Genomic DNA, 20,844 nt, shown 5'->3' with positions numbered 1-20,844 from the left:
CCATTTCTCATAAAACAGAGGCCTATTTACCAAGAAGCCTTTCCAAATGCATTGATATACCATGATATTATTTACTTTTCAGTCATATTTCATAACAAGGGAAATAGTCCCTTCAGTCATTAGGGTGTCCCATGGCACAAATTAAAGATTAAAATATATCTTAAAAAAAAAGGAGAAGGAATTTAATATACAATGCATTCTGTGTAAATATCCCTTTTGTTCCATATTCACATTTTCTAGCCTGGTGCACTCTAATCATGGAGCTCTTAGATTTGATTGCATTACCTTGCTGCATTGGGAAAAAAAAAATCTCTTTGTAAATGTGGGAGTTACACTGCAAAACCTTCCTCCTCGATGCCTGACAGCCAAGCCTACTGATTTTAGGCTTATGGGCAAAGAATTTATAAGTTCACTGCTTGTTCACACCAATATATATACTTAAATTTTCATAAAATTATTATTTTTGCCTTGGATGGATTGGGCTGCTGGTTCTCTCAATAAACCAGGAACACCAATTCATTTTTCCCATTCTGTTGTCCAGCAAATGTGGTACCTTGTGTTCAAAGCACAGCAATTTTGTGAGTGCCTTTACACAAGGGTTCTCAACTATTGGGACATTCATTTTTAGAACAAAACAGTATTTTCCTTAGCTTTGAACACTGGTTACAGCATTTCTTGGTTTGACACAAAACAGAGCTTCCTAAGCATGAACTCAAGCAGGCAGGTATTCATAACATGGCTTTTATTTATATATATATATGCCAAGCTGGGGTTCTAATGACCAGTCTGGCTACCTGGGTATCCACAAATAAGAGAGCAAACCCAACTGTACCGCCTTTGAAAGACCCCAACTCTCTCCCCATGCTGGAGGGAACATGATCTCAGCAGACTCTTCTTATTTAACTCTTTTCTCATCTTCTGGCCCCACTACTAACACACTCAGGGGGGGTTGGAATGGGATGACCTTTAAGGTCCCTTGCAACCTGAAGTATTCCATGATTATGTGACTGTAAAGCTGGGGTTTATAGTGTGAAAGAGAGATTAACAATCACTATCTCCAGCGTTTGGGTACCTGAGACACATCAGGAGAGCCGAGATTTCACTTGTGTGATACAACTGGGGGCTGCCAAGAGGGCATCTGACAAAACCACAGCCAGGTGTTTTTATCCTTCCAAGGGCTTAACAAGGGTACATTTCTTGTTTATCTTCTTCTACTCTCCTCGAAACCCATCATCAAGGAGTGTGATGCCTTGGAGCAAAGGCAGTGGGCAGCCTGGCCTACCACTGATGTCATCTGTGCTTTGAGTGAGGGGGTGGATGAGTTTTAAATCTAGAGGGCCTGTCCAACCTGTATTAATTTAATTCTGAATGCCTAATAGGGCTGTAAGATTCTTATGATGCCTGAGAATTGTGTACAACATAATGCCAGCATGCTGTTCCTGGTGGAAAAACACAGAGTATCTCAGGTATGACAGCCAGAGGGAAGCGATACTTTAAAACTTGGGTTTGTTCCATGATTTTTTTCTAGGAATGCCAATGAGCGCATTTTGTTGAGTTTGGCTTGGTTTTACTCAGCCTTTAAAACTCATCTAGTGGCAGTCCCTGTAACTCTGCTCAGAATTATTCCGTTTAATGGTCTGTATTTTTCTTCTATTCCTTTTTTTGCTTCCAAACAGCCGCTATCCGCGGTTGGGAAGGGCAGGACACAGATCCCACCGCTAATCAGACCAACTTCACTTGGGCACGCGGCATTTTCCAGCTGACATTTGGGCGTTTTAGGAGCGATAATGGCTCCCACCCCGTGGTCACATGGAAAGATGTGACCATGGAAAGGTTCTGGGCGTCCTTGTTGTCACGAGCTGCGACCAACCATGCGCTGAGCGAGGTTGCTCATTCCCTCATGACCCTCGAAACCTCTGCCAGCGGGGAATTACGCCTGAGGACTTGGTGGAACCTTTCTCCTATTAGGGTCTGGGAGAGAGGAGAGCCCTGTGGGCTGAGGGCTCTCTTTGGATGACCTTCTGTAAGACACAGAAGATAATGTCCAAAGAGGGAGTAAATTTTGCTGCAGAGAACACATACCGATGGAGGTAGCAGGACTGGCGTGTTGCAAGGCATCTGGAGGAAAAAGTACCCAAATAGCTGGCATTGGATAAATGTTCCTTTCCCATCAACTGGCAACCAGAAATGGTCTCTCCATTTCTATCTGGTTCTTCCCAGCAATACTTGCTCGCTGCCAGGGCTGTGACCCTACCTTGCCTTCACATTTCCGGACCCAAGAATGTTCCCTGTTGACCCTAATCAAAGCTATTTTGAGATGATAACACATTAACAAGTCTCCCCAAGAAAAACGACCTATGGCTTATCTGGGTCACCCAACTCCCGGAAAACTGTGACCTCAGCAAACTTTCAGCAACTATTTCAAGAACATGCATTATCTTTGTTGCCTTTGTTATCTGAAAAAAGGGGCCTGAATCTGGAACATATTTGTTCAGGACATAACCTATGCTGGATGCGTTGAGAAATGTCATAGTTTGAATTCAGATAGCTAAAGAAGTTAAGAAATTAACCCTTCCCCTCTCCCTCTTCTTTTTCACATAATCTCCTTCTTTCACAAATATTAACTTTCGTACTCCTGAATGAACCAAAAATTGCTGTATCTTTTTATAAAAAGTCATTAAAGGCAGCACTAGATAAACCTGCCCAGTGCATTCCCTTCAATATTTTCATTTTTGTAGTTTAAAGTCTTGTCATCTCAGCTAATTAGACTGCTGTTAGTTGGCTTACTTGGTTTTTAACTAGACTGAAGTGACAGCTGCATGAGGTTTAATTGCAGTAGTAAGTTTGGGCAAAAATATTGGAAATATTTAATAGCAGTTAATTACAGGAAAACACTTTGTTTCTCTGCATAAATTAAACCTAATGTTAATGTCATTGCTGTAAGAATCATTTGGACTTTCAGTTTATGCAATTTCAGTGGAAATTTTATGAGCAAATAATCACACTGTGTTTGTGCATTTTTGCCAAATCCATGAGCAATGTGATCACATTTAGCCAAAACAGTAAAGTCTGAAAAATGTGCATGGATAATCTGCGCTGCACAGGAAAGGAGAGCAGATGTGTTGAGGAGGCTGTCCCCTGCACCTGCAGGTGTCCCTGGACAGGAGAGCAGACTCTCCTTCAATTCCCATTTAGAGCTCAAGGCTCAGCTGGCTGCAAACTGGGACAAGAGAAAAACACCTTGACTTGCACAGGCACTGGTGAGGAACTAAGAGAGATTTAGAGTAAAAGCAAAATGCAGGAGCAGGGGTGCTCAGGAGGAAGGGTGCAGGAGCCAGAACCTGGGTGGCAGTAACCCAAGGCAAGCCTGGGGTTCAGCCCACTGTGTCTTCATTTCTGCATTTCTCTGCTGCCAGGTTGATCAGCAGGCTTCAAAGCTGGTTAAATACTTCCTGTGATCCATCTGGAAGAGCCCTGCATCCCACAGACAGCCCTGAGGAAGAGCTGACAGACTGGGTTGGTTCCATTATGGTCCTGCACCATGGAGTTTCAGGTAGGTCTGTTTATTTTAAGAGAGATCAAGTTACAGAGTGCTGCTGCTCTGGGAACCTGTTGTGTGGTGTCTGTCCCATTTCTTTTAAAAAACTGGATGGTGGTCGTGGCCAAACACAGTTTCAGAATTTGTAAACTGGCATCTGAACAGCACTGATCTCACAGCACTGGCTTGTTTAAGCATCTATAACATAATCACTTTGCAGGGCACAACAGAGATTGCTGCTCACTAGCCCCATTAAGAAATATATTGTGAAAGAATGAAAACACCAGATCTAATTTTGAAATGTTATTGCATGGGCCTGAATAGTTACACCATGCTCTCTTCCGTCAACTGCATTAATTTTTGGCTACTGCTTTTAAGCAGAGCTGCCAAAAAAATGTTTAGATCCAAGGGACATTTGTAAGCCCTGCAGGGCTCCCTTACCTCATTCAATCATCTTTCTCACAGATATAGAGATGCACATTTTTGCTGACTTCAGGGGCATTCATATACCCAGCAAATCATCTCTGTCTGATCCCATCTGAGCTGCTCTGTTTTTGTTTATAATAATGCTTGAATTTTCAAGGGACTATTCTTACATTCAGCTAACCCTGTTTTTCCCAACCCAGATTTATAGGAAAACAAAAAATCTGACTGAGATAATATTTGGAATAGAACTCACTCTGAGAAGAAATAACTTAGGATGCTGTTTACTTTTTATATTTATTTTAACACAGATCTTCTGATGTAGCTGGGTTTTACATCTGTGTTTTGGAGCAGGCTGGTGTTAAAATATTAATAAAATGATGGTGAATTTCAGTATTAAAAGAGATATGTAAATGTAGTCTGTTGTTATCTAAGATAATTATGTTAAATGCCCTTTGCCTAGCAGTTCTCTGACTAGATGAAAGTTACTGGATGTGCTAATCTTGACACACTTTAAAATAAATGGAAGAAAGTCCCTGAGATTCATGAACCCTCCAGACAGATTCTGTGAACTGCCTGGATATATTTAAGCAATGTAAACATTCTGATTGGGTCAGTTCTTTACCATATTTGATCATGCACATATATTGGAAGGCAAAAATCTTCACTGACCAAATGACAAAAATCAGCATTTAAAAAACAAACAAAGAAAGAAACAAACAACTCTTTATGGCACAAATTATGATTTTAAAAGCCTAAGACTTTAGAAGCTGCAGAGCATTTTAGAGCATGTTCTTGGCTTATCTCACCTTCGAAATCCAAAGACTAATGGTTACAAAGGATTTTGGGTGTGTTTTTGGAGCATTATAGTGCCTAAACAATGAAGTGCACCCAGTGAAATACCACTGCAAGCAACCAGAGCAACATGGTGAGAAGGTTGGGAGATGCTCATTAAGAGAAAAGAAAGTTTCTTGCCCCAGCATTGCAGTAAAACATGCAGGCTCTTACCTTCAGGGAAGCAATCTTCAGGCTCCATCAGCTCCTCAGCAAACTCGGGGATCTGCTCCAGCAGTTCCGCAGGATTTGTCAAATCCACTGTGCTGCCTTCAGAAAGACTGATTTCATCAAGCTTGTTGTCAACAAGAGCAAAGATGTGGAAAACAAATTGATCAGTTGCCCTGAAGGAAGTATCTGAGTTGTCATTCCACTAACCAGCACCCCAGCTGAAGCCACCACAACAGAGACATTGCCATGCACTTCCCAAGGTGCCACTCCTTGGTGACAGCTCTACCCTGAGACCAGGGACTGACCCATCAACAACAAGAACTTAACACACAGAACTTACTTTTTGATACAACAGAGAAGCGAACCACAGAAAGAGAGTGAACAGCCATTGAATATTAATCACAGAATCTTAAAATTATTTGGGTTGGAAGGGATCTTCAAGATCATCCATTTCCAGCCCCCCTGCCATGGGCAGGGACACCTTCCACTAGACCAGGTTGCTCTGGTTTATGGTAGGTGGAACCTTGGAATGATGGACTTCATCTGCTTGACATGCTGAAGGCTCCTGCCTTTGGGTGGGGGGTACCAGAAGTGGGACCTATCTCCTGAATGCTGAAGGATGAATTGGATGACCTGCCTTGGGTTCCTGTCTTTTGGGCCTCATTCCTTAGGTTCCTCACCCACAGCTGGTGGGTGAAATCTGCACCTGCTCAGTCAGGACTGTGCTCTGCTCCTGCGGACAGCCTCTCCTCCAGCATCCAGCCACAGGAAACTAAAGTACAAATATGTCGAGAGGGCTCTTCCTCCTGTCTCATCCTGAGACTGACTTGTTCTCAGCACATGACATGGCCCCTTGCCTTTCTGTCACACCATTCTGATCTCCAGGTGATGCAGGAGGAGGGGAACATGGCTTTTGGAAGTGTCCCAAGGGCTCTACCACTTGCCTGAAATATTTGACACCATCATCTTAGGTGCACTGTTTAAATTCAGTGTTTCTCACATCCTCCTCTGCAAAATGGGGCAAGAATATTCCCACTCCCTGAAGCATTGGTTGTCTCATCTATTTAGAGCAGGAACTCTCAAGCAGATGTGGGTAAAAAAAAATTCTAAGGAATATATTATTTTCAAAATCTGTTTTGAAGGCTAAACTCATGATTAAAAGAAATATGATACACGATTCATTAAGTCACCCAAATATGAAATAGAAATTTCATTTCAGGTAAAACTTTCCTTTAACAGAATCAAGACACTTTTTTTAGAAGAAAAGGGGAAATATATCCCCCCTATTTTCTTTTTCTAGCTAAAATGAAGAATTTCTATTTTGTGTTAATCCAAAATTAAATTTTACTTGATATACCTTTAAATTTACAAGCTAAATAGCTTGGCCACTAAGTGAAAGACCTGATATTTGCCCAGTCCTGCTCACAGTTTATTTCTGGATGTATTAGAGCATTAACTGGTGTAAGTGGGCAATACCAAAGCTGGTATCTTCTGTGGGTCATGGCAATGACAAATAGCTCCAAGCAGGAGAGGTGTGTAATTTGTGAACTGGTTTGCTCTGGTCTCTGAGTTCCCACTTAAAAGTTTTTGTGCTTTATCTTGCAATACTATTGCCTTCATTTTAAAAAATGAGGGCAATAATACTTACCCACGCTTTTAAACAGCCTGTGAGATAGTTATATGAGAGATGGCACGTACAGATAAAGTATTTTCATAAGCATGATGGTGATGGAGTAAGAGACTAGGCACAGCTTTATATATTTATTATTAATGTGAAAATGGGTCCTCTGTTTTCCAGCATACACAGTCAATGCAAAATTTATAGCTGAATTCAGAGAAATGCTGAACCTGGGGTAAAATGGGCAAGACTGAACATTCCAGCAGCACTTGCAAGCGGGGGTGGAAGCTACTTGTTTGCAATTAGCTGCAGCATCCAGAAGGTCATAGTCTTGGCTAGGGTTTTTAATGCTGCTCGCAAAAGATCTGCAAACAATTGAGAAGAGACCTTTTAAAAAGAGAGAACAGAAAGAACAGAACAGGTCCAAGATACCGATAAAGCTTCTGAAAAGCCATATTCAGAATGCAGCTGTCGTATAGAGCCCATTTCCTACAGACTCACAACAGCGTATGATGGTGGGAAAAAATGTCATACCAAGTTCCAGCACAGTCAGAACTTTATGATGCTGTTCATTAGGGAGTGCATTTAGTCATTATGTGTTCTGTTATGAAGATGTCAAAACAGAGATCACTGAAATAGTCCTAAATCATATGCAGCTGTAGGATGTAGAAAATAGGGGTTCCAATGAGAGGAGAAGCTTTGTTGGGTATAATTCTTACCAATAGCCAGAAATCAAAGAAAACTGTGAGAGCAATGTCAGCTTGATAACATTTTCAACTAGAGAGCTGGATTTAGCAGAGACAGGTTAGGAAATTCACAGAACAAAATACAATGAAATTATCACAGACTATTTAGTTATTTATCAGGAGGAGTTTCCAGGAAATATTAGAATCCATCAGTGTCAGAGGGAGGTGGGGAACATGCAAGGCAAACAGACAGGTTTTCTTCTGAAAAGCATTCAAAAAGAAGAAGAGGCAATGAACATGGATTCAGAAAACAATAGATTAAGGTTTGAGGGTCTAAACAGGGACTAGAAAATGGAACCAGACATGTGAGAGAGAAGGAAAAGATTAGGGATGACTCTGGGAAGGAAGCAAAGGTTACTCTTTGCCAGAAAGGTTAAAGGGATTAAGAAGGTTTTAATGAACTCAGGGAAGAGTCAGGGATGCAAGAGCAATTGATGAGGGGAATGTAGCTAATCAAAATTCAGTTGTCTAAGAAAAAAAACACTTCTTAAAATCATCCAACAAGGGGATCAGTAACAAGAAGGGGGAGAGCCTGTTAGAATTAATATAGATGTAAGTAGAAAAATAGCCAGTAGCCAGAAAGCCTATATATACACATATACAAATCAGCAGACCCAGGCAAGGCACGCTGCAGAGAATAAAGGGATCCAATACACCCAGTTAACACATCATTAGCAATCAATAGTGAATGCTCATGGAAAACTGGAAATGGCCCAGGAGAGCCGCAATAAGTAAACACAACACTGAGCTGAGAGAGGAGGGAAAGGGAATAATCATGGGAATCACAGATCACTAAACACTTGCTGCAGCCTGTGATTAAAGTAAATTAAATAAAGACAGAGAGGAGAAAAGGAGAGAGCTTACTCAGACTGAAATGTCATAGACATAAAGGCAGTGAGGTGGTTCTCCTGTGTGCTAAGAGAATTCTGCACAAACAGGGTGAAAAGAGCTCAAAAGAAGGCAAAGAGGACAAATTCATAATCTCCTCCTTCTTTCTTGGAATAGGTGAGTGGAGCAAGTGTGCCAGGCAGAGGCAAGGGATCTGTCAGAGACCTCTTTGGAAAATCTTCCCCTGGTGCATAAATTCATGCTGCAGAAGGCAGTTTTTAAAGTGTTTGTTGATGGACTGACTGTTTTAAGTGCCTGGACAGGGCTTCCACACCCACTGCTTGTGCCTGTAATAGCAGCAAATTGATCTGAAAGTGTTTTTTAAAAAACCTTTAGCAATGAGATGATGAAATCTCATAGAAAGTTGATGTTTGCTCAAGGCTTAGCCCTCTTACCTCCCTTCTTCTCTGCCTCACCTCTGAAAATCAGAGCCTTGATCTATCAAATTGACATATGATATATAAACCTTAAGAAAACAGTTGGATGTCTGTTACAGAAAAGCCTACTTTTAAACTAAATTGTAATTGGCTCAGGTTCACCCATTGCTGTATGGAGAAAAGCCATTCTAAGGATCCAAATATAGCACAAACTTTCTCTTCAGAGGAGGAAATCTGCAGGGATTAGGGTCAGCATTATCTTCACTAAAGATACAGAAGACGTCCTGACCGATATAATCCTCATGTTAGCTGATAATATTAAATTGGAGAGAGTATTGAAATCGAGGAAGCAGAAGGGAAAAGAGAAGGGAAACATGGAGAGAATATAGCAAAATGGGACATGATTTAAAAAAGTACAACTGGGAAAGTTACAGGGAAATTTCAATAGACATTTTGGAGACCTGGAGTAATATTTTTAAAAAAAATAGGTGTGATTTTGCAGTGGGATATAACAATGTAGAAAACCATATGAAAGCATCATGTCGCGATAATGAGATATTATTTCTTCTTTTAGAGTCCTGTAGAAATTGTATTTGGAATATTGCACTTCCTCCTTGGCAAAAGAGCTCAGAAAAGGAACAGTTGAGGGAGTTGCAAAGAAAGAGGTAAAAAAAGTCAGATAAGTGGCTCAGAGATATTAATTTACAAAAAAAAATGAAATTAAAGAACAATGGTGCATGACTTTAGGGGGTAAACCCCAGACAATAGGAAGCAGGCAAGAGTCTATTAAAGTAAGTGATATTAATTCAAACAAAGAGACTGATGGATAAAATTGGTAAAAGACTCTAATGTAATGGCACTTTGAAAGGGAAAAAAATTGTGAGGAAAGGCTGGTATTTAAGGAAATCTACCTAGGCACGAGATATTTCTTTTTAGCAAGTGAATTATTCCTATTGGTAAGTGAAGAAATCTAAGTTAAAAGCCAGAAATCCATTTAAAGCCAGATTCCACAAAGTTGTCTGAATATTTTATGGGTCAGCATTTTGGCAGAGAAAGCAACCAGTTTGTACTCCCAACTCTTCTCCACCTGTGACACCAATGATTTTACTTCTACGGTGCCTTTCTGATGATTGATATAGAATGAATTTTTAATCATATAATGGACCCTTTACTGACACCAACAGAGTTTTACTCGGAACACATCCAGCGCTTCCTGTTGCTGACAATCACTGGAAGCCCTGCCTCTTGGCCATACCAAATCTGTTACTCCCTTGCCGTTGTTGGCTTTATTTGGCCACTTGCAACTTCTTGGGACATTCATCAAAAAATATCACGAGCGTGTCCTGGCGTGCTGGCAGCAAGCTTGCTTCTGCACAGGGGGACCGTGGGTATGTGGTGTCCACACGAGACCTTCCAAAATAGCATCCTTTGGGCTTTGCTCTTTTGTGTTGGCATTCATAGCCTCGCGTGAACTTCCGCTCGATTTCAAGCCATCCCTGGATTATTGCCATGTTCCTGCACCTCTCTCTAAGCAGCTGCAAATAGAGTCAATTATACTCTGCTATAGAGAGGTGGCATTTGTGTCTCAGGATCCTTTGAAAGCTGAGGGAGGAAATGGGGATTATTTCTTTATCACGATGTTGCTGAATATATCGAGGCTAGAATGTTCCTGACTTATCATGACATTTTGTTATAGCACTAAAAAAGGACATAGTTTTCTGGCCTCCCTGGTTAGGATCACAGGGTCCATTTGTCTTGAAGATATTTGAACATGAAGGATACCTAATCCCCTGAGAGAAAAATGCCTGACGTGGTCTTCTAATTCTTCCTAGTTATAATGCTTCTTTACATTGTTTGTATTTCTTTGCTAAATATACATACTATTTTTTTTTCCCTGAGACCAGGATATCAAATATTTGAGTCTCCTTCCTCTAAATTCAGGATGTTTTCTTTCTGAATATGAATATGCCAAGATGTACTCTGGCAAGGATTGCCCTTTAAAGAAATGCTTCAAGGCTGGAGGGTTTCTGGTTCCTGTGAGTGGAATTTATCTCACCTAAATGTGCAACCTAAGTGCTCCCTTTATAGTTAATGGAGAGAAATGGGCACTTTTATGAGATCTGACCTAATGTAAATGCTGATTTCAGCTGGAGACACATTTACCTGCCTACATTGTCTAAACAGAGGCCTCAGATGACAAGTCCAGATGCAGATTGTCTACATTTAGTTCAGTAAATTCCACCCATATGACAACATGAATCAGCAGGCTTGGAGAAAGGGAGCCCTGGCTCTGGGATGGGTCTGTTTCCTGTTGTCCTGTCCAGATTTCTCCATGGGATTGCTCCTGCTGGGCACAAACTTGCCAGCAGTTTTACAGCAGAACTGGGAAAGGTGTGATGTGTGTGAGTGCTGTGCCATCCTTTCCCTCTCATCAATTTTTGTCCCACACAACAAACCCTGTATCCAATCTCAAGCAGCTGTGGAGTTCTCCAAGCTCCCAGGACATTCCAAACCTCCATTTCCTGATTTCAAAGAGAGGAATCCATCACTCTCTAATAATAAAGGCGAAGTTATATCAATAAAATACTAAATCTGAAGGGGAAGAACACCCAACAAGTCAGCAAGGATAATACAGGCAATTACACAGCCTGGAGTCACTCACTGTACAGTACAAACACATTATTTTTGATATTTATGGTTATAAGGACAACATCCTCATACAACTTGAAAATAAATGTCAATGTGTACCCATCAAGAAACAATTAATGAGCTGCACTTTGGCCAAATCAACTAAATAATACCAAGACTTGCTCTTTAGTTAGTACCTTCACATCAGCTACTTAAATTGCAGCACCTTTCTTGGGTGTGTGTTAACAGGAAAAGAAATGTTAATCTGTGACAGAGAGCAGATGCCCTCCAGTGAACTCAACATTCAGGTCTGCCAAGTCAGCAGATGCCATTCCTAGAGCTGCTTTTCAGTGGGAAATCACACACATATTTTCTCCTAAAATGAGACAGTAACATTATAAATGATTTTGTGGTTTGTTTTTTTTTTTTCCCCAAAAGCCTCTTACAATTCCATCTTAATTTATAATGCACGTTTTCCAAGCTTTCCAATTATTTTTATAACGACAAAATCCTCTCTCTTCTTTACTAAGACTGTAATACCTATTACACACTATTGCTTTCCTACCCCTTGACAAACATGTATTTTTACAAGCCATAAACCCCCCCATAAACCAGTGGCATGCACTACGGAGCTGGTGCAATGAATTTCATGCAGTATCAGGTAGGAAAGTTGTTTGTGTTACCTCTTTTTGCCCTACTGGAGGTGGTGGCTCAGCCTTCAACTGCTTATCCACGTGCAACTCACTTAACTCTTCATAAATCTCAGAGTTCTCACTCCGGACGCCTGGGCTTTGGCATCGCTGCCCCCTCAGCTGCAGCTGCTTTTCCTGCTGGAAATAATCCTAGATGGGTTTATTTTCTTTCTCTTTGATAGCATGCTTATTTCTTAAGGAGAACTCTCCAGCTAGAACAGAAAACAGCCTGGGCTATTCTCGTCAGGGGACTACATCTTAAAGAAAATGGCAAGAAATGAGATTACACAAGTCTGTGTTGCAAATTTTGAGCTTCAGCAACTTGGATATGCCAAGATATCTGGCTGTAGAAAATGGACATACAAATAGGCCAACTTTTTTTCTGAGCTTTTGTTGCTGAGGTGGAAGAAAATTCCCTCGCCATCTCCATTTTGAGCCTGGTTTTGAGACACAAACTTCCTCCAGTGACCTGAGGTGCAGAGAGAGGTGGCTGTCAAATAACCAAGAAGTGTACTCTGAAAATTCACAATCAACTGGTGACAATGTAAAAGCTGGAGAAAGGCACAAGGGCAAAACCCAACATTGTTCTATGAGTCTACTTGAAACAGTGAAAAATCCCCACACTCAGAGAAGACACACATTGCAGGGGAAGAAAATGCAAAGTTCACTGGAAAAGATAAAAGATATCTGAAAATAGATATGGAAAAGCTGCAGGTAAACACGCAAATGTATGAGGCTTCTATTCAGCAAAACACTTAAGGCCACTTTGCACCCACTGAAGCACAGGGGGCTCAACCACAAGCTGAAAGGAGAGCACACTCTGAAGCACTTCTGTGAAAGGGGATGGACTCTGGAAGCACAGCAATAATTTTTTTCTCTCAGTAAACACATTTGAGTAGACCTTGTGCTCGCTCCTATGCGTGGAGCCATTAAATCCAGCTGCTTCTTCCTGGGGTGGTGATTATTGCTGCTGGGCTCTCTAGAAGTTCTCCCAGGACTAATGGCAGAGGAAAGGGCGTTTGCAGGGTTGGTCCCTCCCTCTGGAGGCCCAGGTGCTCTGTTTGTGTGGCTTTATTGATCCACCTAAGGCAGGGATTTCACTGAAAACTCCACAGCTCATCACAGCACTACCACTGTTCGTGCCATTACTAACGCAGCTACTGAAATATTAATAAAACTCCAGCAGGATTCAAAGGGCTGTGCTGAATTGCTTACAGAGGGACTTCCATGCTGAGAAAAAAATTACAAGCATAACCAGATTTCAACAGTAATTATTTAAACCTATTTATCTTTCACTTGTCCAGCTTTTTTTTTTTCCTTTCCCTCGACTTGACTGACATTCAGTGTTATTCAGGCATTAAGCAAATTTCCCTTCCCCAGGGAGCCCCAGACTACCTGCCTCAGTTTTAAAGCCACATCACCACAGGAAGTCCCTCAAGAGGTACCCGGAGTAGAAAAACACTTTATTCCAAATGTAACTATCTGAAAGACCAAATGACACAAAGGAAACTGTTGGTTAAGCAAATTGCTCTCTGTATAAATACTTTTGGACTGTCAGGTTTGTAGCAGTCTTTTCAAATGTTGCTGTGTGTTTCTGGGAAATTAATTTAAAATCAAATTACTTGTTTCCTGCTTCGGAGGGCACAGTGGTCTAAAATATGTTCCAATTTTAATAAATCAAATTATGCATGTCCAAACCTATACCCTCTGCATAGGAAGGTACTACATACAATTTCTAGTCACACATTAGCACTGATCTTCATAGGCCAATAACCACAGAGGTACAGGTATGTCTCTGACAAAAAGTTACACTTTTTAAGGCTTTTAAGCAGTCCTTATCTTTGGAAATAGTTTAATATTCAGCAGAGAAGCCAATGTGGAAGGCACAGTATACACAACTAAGGCACTCAGCCATAAAATGTCTTTTTTTTTTTTTAATGCAATGTGCATACAACTTAGTACCAAGTAATCTTAATGGCATGATATTGGTTATAGCACTGGAACAACAGAAACAATTGTTTCATGCTGAAAGTGCAACACAATCTGAGGTGACGTCTCAAGTTCATTTATGCAGAAAGGTTGTGCACTCAGATTCACTAGAAACTGTGCACTGTAAGAGGACAGACCCTGTAACTCAGCTGATCTGATGAATATTCTAATTGTTAAGCAAATTATTTTGTAAGCTAGAGTCAAATGCCAAACTTACACCAATTCTCTATTTACTAATCCCTCTGTGTGGTACCAGGATTTAGCGATGCTTTCATAGAGACTCAACTCCAGGAAATGTGGTCCTGGCTTCTTCCCAGAAATCACACTTGCACCAAGTGTCCAATGAGTTAATGTTAATTAAAACTGATTAATATATCCTGGCAAAATATTCAATGGGAGCATCACGCACATGTGCTCAGACAATGATTTGGTTCATCAGTGTGGGTTCTCAGGCTTGTCCTCTAAATTTATAAGCTGGGAGGAAATGAGAAAGAGAAATAGACTGTTCCAAAGAATATGGTTGTTCAGGCTGATCCCAAAAGGAGTGTTAGGGAATCAACTGAGTTTTTGCAAGCAACCAATGACAGCCCTGGTGAACCATTCTCTTGAGATGTGACAGTCTCACTTCCAGCACACAGCACCTGAAAATCAGCAGGGACCTGTCTGGGGAAAGGTGCATTTGGTTTATGTTGTTTAACTTCAGGCTGTTTGCTTTTGTCCTTATTCCAGATGATTTGTTCTTCTGGTGGCAACGGCAGCAGGTCTATCTCCTGTACAGCTTCCCACCGTGGGTGGTTTACATAATTTATGTTTAATTTTTGTATCAAGTGCCACGTTGCCAAGGCAATACGCATTATGTTAATATTTATCAATTCAGTCGCCTTCTTCATTTGTAAAGTAAAAACATTGAATAGTACTAAAACTTTGTGCATGCAAAGGGAGGGCTGGGGAGCCCAGGACTGACCTCAGCATGAACCAAACGTTTGCTGACCTCTGCTCTGACATGGGCCCTAAAAAGAGGTGATGTGCCAACACCATACCAGTGATTAGCACATGGAGGGGGGTGGACAGTGCTGTCCCCTCTCACACTGCAGCCAAGTTGCAGCACCAGGAAAACAGCTACCAGATTGGAAACAGGGCATAATCTGGGTGACATCTCAAGAGTGCTGGTGCACGGACCCACATAGTTGTTTGCTGACACAAATAAATGCAAAGGCTCCACACTGTGTCGTGTCTCTGAAAAGCACAGATCGGCTAATTGTTCCAGGCTCAAAGGGGGATTAGTGCAAATGCCACTCCTCTGGAAAGAGGACTTGCTGCTGGCAAAACAAGGCAAATACCTGTCATCAACGTGGATTCACTTTATTCCTTCCCCATGGAAATATCATTTTTTCCATTCTGTGCAAGCAAATTTAGAAAGAGGATCCCAGGACCTGCCTTTCGGGTGGTGATCGGTTCAAATGGGTTCTCCTGATGCTTCTCTCACTCCCTAGATCATGACCCTATCTTGTGACATTTGTTCCCTGATTCTCTGGCTGTGGCTGTTGTGAGAAAGATGTGCAAATCCTTTGATAGCAGGAAGCTTCCTGTCCCAAGCAGGTGGGGAGAAAAGAAATGGGAATTGGCTCTGGGGCCCTCCTCCCTTGCCATTGGTACTGCAGAGCCAGTGAGCAAAAATGATGTGGATGGATGAAGTAAATTATTTTACTATTTTATGAAAAGGTTTTCCCTTTCTCTGGTGAGACAGTGCAAATGCAAGCTGCCTTTTATTCAAGTCAGAATCCATTGGGAAGCTTTGATGCCATGTATGTTCTCCACCCCCCACCATACTCATGCATCCAGCTGCCTCTTTGAAGCCCACATTTGAGACACTAATAGGAATTCAGGGGTGTCTGAATTCTGCAATCACATTCCAGGAAGGGGCTGGTCAGGACATTTCCAGGTACAGACTCAGGAGTGGAGGCTTGTCCTGGTCCCCCACACACATGCCTGCACACACTGGGCCATGCCAGGGGATCCCCCTTTACTTTGGGATGTTGGCCATCAGAGGAGCAGCAGGATTCTGACAGCAGAAGAATCTCTGCCTTAGCCATTCATTAATGAGTGATGCTATGACATTGAGTCTCCTCAAGAAATCCAGCTCCTTTAACAGATAACAACACATTTTAACCTGCAAAGTTTCCTATAACCAAATTTTGGATACCATAAGGGTAGTCTGCAGAGCCTTTCATGTGCAGTAAACCCTCTTCAGCAGTGTGACAGGGATTTTACACGAGGGCTGTTTCCTCTGTGAAGTGGTTGTTGATGTTTGTGTTTCTCCTTGCAGACAACTATGGATTTCACAAAATTCCTGTGCCCGGTGGCAATTGGCACCCTTTCTCAGCAACAGTTTGCATCTAGTAACTGGCACCCTTCCTCTGCAAAGGAGCCAACAAGTAAATGATGGTGAAAACGGAACTGTTTATGTACTACCTCCACATAAGTGGAGAAGCAAGCAGATTGCAGAGGTGCTGAAAGACGGTGAGCTTGCATTACTGCCTTGGTGGCACTTGTTCTGTGTGTAAGTAAACAGGAGGCTGCAGTCTGCAGAGCTGACAACTCTCAGATATGCTGAATTCAGTCTTTCTGAAAAGCCTTGAAAAATCTGAGCTGAAATGGGAGAGAAATAAATAACCACAAACCGGAGAAACGAATCGTTGGTGCTTATAACCAGAACAGATCATTTATGATCCTGGTTCTTCTCTTTCACAAATAAATGTAAATCCTTGTAGCACCAACAAAATCAGTGCATTTATCTTTCTGCATGAAGATCACCAAATATATCAGGAAAATTTCCTTACTTCCATAATATGAGAAGGGGAAGATTAGTATCACTTATTCTGCTAGGAATAAAAGAAGGCTGGAGAGCAGCTGTCACTTTTAAATGTGCACATTTAAGAATCTCTCTAACCTGCTTTGAAGATTTGCTTCTGTAATGCAGAGTTACCACTACTCAGTTTAATGGGAAATCACAGGAAAACCTGGAGCAATACCACACCACAGCACAAGGATTACAGCTGAGACACAAAAAGGACTTGTGCTACACTGTGTTCATTTCTAAGAGCATTTTATTGGCAGACTACAACATTTGCAATACCAATGTAGAGTGTGTCAAATCCTACCTTAAGGCTGACACACACATGTATCCTTTAAGACCTGCAAATTTCTCATAGAGGGGATAAAGCCAGGAAAGTCTAAACCTGATTATTTGAGACTGGTGATGCCCCCTCTCCATCCTATGCCACTTGGTCCATCATTCCATTTCAGCAGGAACAGCCAGACACCACAGCTTAGTACACTGATTTTAGTCCATTTTGCAGCATTTATCCACCCCTCCCTGTCATTGCTCCTGTCATTCATCTATGCAAAAGCCAGAAACAAAATGGTGCAAAGGGAGTAGTAAAACCTCAGAATTAGAAGGTGCTGCTCACATTTGCTCTGTGAATCCATATGCAATTTTTTTCACTTGTTGATGACTCAGCCTTTATAGGAACCACACTTACAGAAATCCAAATCACTACTAACACATGCATAAGAGCCATGTGGGCAAAACAGGTTAAATACAATAATCTCTGAGTTCAGAAAGAGCAGAGTTTGTTGCCCAGGCCCTGGGCAGATGATACCCCCAACCTGGAGGTCTGTAGGTGCCAGGTGATTTTTGTGTGTGCTGTCACCTGTCAGAGTTAAGGGCATGGAAGCCTGAAGTTACACCTATGTAAGTAAAACACAGATATTTTCCTCCTGTTTGACCTAAGAAACACATTTTTTCCCCCAAAAGTCACAGGGTATTTGTAAGAAAACTCCAGTACCTGCTCCAGAAAAATAACGCACCTGAGAGTACTTAGCTGGATAAAATTATCTGGCCATTGCAATTCAGGATGTCCAAGGCTAGGGCTAGCCAGGAACCACAGCTGCTCAGCAGAGCATGTTAACAGCAAAACCTCCCCTGGAACCAGCCTGACCTGGTGTTTTCTTCTACTTTGAATAAAGGGGAGCTAAAACTTTGCCAGACAAACCTCATCACAGCCACTAACTGCTGGTCTCTGCATGAGCGTTGGATGTTTTGCAAAATGTCATCCCTTAGAAGCAGCAGTTCAGCACTGTTCCTTCTTGGATTAATCCAGAAAATTTTAAGCCTTTGAACTCTGGCTGCAGAGGAGCAAGGCATATTTTTTTCTAATGGCTTCTGTCTTTCTGGCTCTAAGATCTTTTACCACACTGAGCAACACACTGCCCATAATAAAACAGAAATTCATTATTCCAAGGGTCGACTCTTAAAACTTGTCTGAGAGGAAGAACTTGGCAAAAAGATGGACTGCCAAAGTTAATTTATACTGTTATCAATTCAATAGGCTTAAATAGGCAGTGAAAGCGTTTCATAAGTGTTCATTGTTCAGAGTTCAAGCTAATACCTTCTGCTAAATTGCATTTTGAAGTTTAATCACAATCTACTTTATGTTTCTTTCGGTAATTGGGATTTCTCCACAGTATAATATGAAAAACTCAAACTAATGGGCTTCTCTGATGGAAGTTTAAATTTTGGAAATTTGCCTTGGATTGCAGTCAGTGTGAGTGCCTGAAATAACCCAGAACCTTTCACCCAATTAAGATGTTAATATTTTGATCATTAAGAAAGTTTCATATTATTACAGGCAACAGCAACAAAACAGTCATTATTTGAAGTGTTATTTTGGAGTGTAATTAATGGGAGCAGTTTTACCCCTCCAACACACGCACACGCTGCCTCACATGGCACAGGAGCTGTTGGGGAACTGGCTGCTGCTCTTTTTGTCCAAAATGCTAAATGTCAGCATTTTCTTTATCCAAGGGAGGAGCAGTGAGAAATGCTCATTTCTGGTCAGCCTTTTGCTCCGGGGAGGGACATGGATCCTGGGAAATGGCATCCAGCAAGCTGTGACTGACTGACGCGCAGTCCCGGGGCCGGGCACTTGTCCAAATGCATGTTGTCAACTCTGCTGTGCCTGATATCAGCTCTTTCAATGCCAGCCTGGCTTTCCCCCCGTCCTTTCTTCCTCTCCTCCATCAGCTCCCTGTATTTCCTGAACCTTAGGTGTTATGCTGCGGAAAAATATGTTTGCCTGGCACTGAGAACTGAATAAGCACCCTAAAACCTCTGTTTGTGGTGTGAGTGCTCCACTCACGTCAGCAGAGATCTGACACGGGAGTTTCTGCCCCACTCTACTGCCACAAAATAAACACAAACACCTTCCTATATGTAGAATCCCAGATGAGGACATAGGTGCTTTAAATCTGCTGCTGGGATTTACAGTCCTGTTTTCTTTTTTTTATGCCCTTGCTGCTATTCTTCTGAAGACAATAAATCCAGAAATGTTCTCTTTTATTGCCAAAAATAATTAGCCAATAATTGAGTTCTACACAGTTTTCAAGAAACACAAAGCAAAAGATACGGCTTAAAAAGTGATAAATCCAGGCAAACTACGTACAGAATAATAATTAAATCCCCCTGTTATCTTACTTAATGATCAGAAAAATATTGGCCCAAATAAAGGTGACAAGAAGGATGCTGTAAGATTTATTGTGTGCAGCATGCATGTACACACGTGGGCTCACTCTCCTCCCAGTGAGAACTGGGGAGTCATCAGCAGGATTTAATGGTATTTTATCTAGTTATACTCAGGGAGAACGTGTCCCACAGACTGGAACTGCAAACAGACAGAAAATAAATACTATTTGAAAAGGGCATTAGGGTTCCTGACAGCAAAGTATATTTCCTGCAGTAAAAGGCTGAAATTAATGTACCCTGTCAAATAAACACATGGCTTCATGGTATCTCTGATTTATAGGTGTTAGAATTATTAGGAGCATAAGATATTGTCACAAACAATTCTATAACAAAATCTTTGTGCACTGGCATTTTTATAGAAATTTCCAATAATTTCAGCTACACTTGCATCAACCTGGAATAATTCTGTTGACTTTTACAGAATCCCTTCAGGTTTAGAAGCAGGTTTGTAATGAAGAGGAATTGTACAATAAAATTTCCACTGTGTACAAAGGAAACAGATGTGGGTCCACATGCAGATGATGAACTTTCTATTACCTGAGAAATTTCTTTTTTTTTTTTCTCATCTTACAAATGATGCATCATAGCTAAAATAAACTTACAGGTTCCCTGCAGAAATTAGCTGTAGTCCTTGACTCAGTGGTATGAGAAAGCAAAACCATCAAACTTTAATGGTCCTTTCTGACCTCAAAATTATGAATCTCTTACTGGTAAAAACTTGTAAGAAAAGCCATCAGGAACATTTTCAACTTGTCAAATGAAATGAGTTAGTAATTCTGAAATATATAAGGGGAAGAAGAGAATAAAAGCTTGGGGTTTTGATCCATTTCAGGGCAGTGTAGAGGCTGCACCAATGGAATAGAGACCGAGGGCAGCCAGCTCTATCTTTGATGTGTCAGAGGCAGTTACTCATCTACAGCTGTGTTCCAGGCTGCAAGGAAAGATGTATTCTATTACCATCAGTATGGCAGCTGTCTTTTGTCAAGTGGGCAGTTTTCCTTATCTCTGAGTGATCACAACCACTCCTCCCTCAGGAGGGGACATCTGCTGATAACAGCCATTGAATGTCACTGCATGGCTGATAAGAACTACAGCATCCCACTGGGAGATGTGAGCCCAGAGGGAGGAGCCAAGCATTCCTACCTGGATATAATCTGGAGATTCTGGAACACCAGCACAGCTTCTCCACTGGATTTCCCAGAGGAACAGCAGCTGCCTCTTCTTCCACTGGATCTTGAGAGGAAGAGACTGCACCTTTCTACAGGATCCCTGCTCCAGCAGAGCCACCCCTGACACTGCAGGAGGGCTGAGCCACAATTCCAATGGGACTGCTGCCAACACCCTGACCCACAGGGT

At 41.6% G+C, this 20,844-nt stretch overlaps 1 protein-coding gene across 1 annotated transcript in view; it reads right to left on the bottom strand.

Moving 5' to 3' along the window:
• The window catches only part of LOC118701655 (sodium channel protein type 5 subunit alpha-like), a 217,710-nt gene that overhangs the window by 47,907 nt on the left and 148,959 nt on the right, over nt 1-20,844 (bottom strand). The window contains exons 18-19 of the mRNA XM_054515743.1: nt 11,907-12,050; nt 4,970-5,090 (exon numbers count right to left, since the gene is read on the bottom strand). Coding sequence (XP_054371718.1) covers nt 4,970-5,090; nt 11,907-12,050 — 265 coding nt within the window. The remainder of the gene's footprint in view (nt 1-4,969; nt 5,091-11,906; nt 12,051-20,844) is intronic.

This window comes from Molothrus ater, chromosome 1 (genome assembly GCF_012460135.2).
Source record: "Molothrus ater isolate BHLD 08-10-18 breed brown headed cowbird chromosome 1, BPBGC_Mater_1.1, whole genome shotgun sequence".
In the NCBI taxonomy this organism is placed as follows: Eukaryota; Metazoa; Chordata; class Aves; order Passeriformes; family Icteridae; genus Molothrus; species Molothrus ater.
Note: the sequence above shows the minus strand (reverse complement) of the source record. Positions and strands in the feature narration are given on the sequence as shown.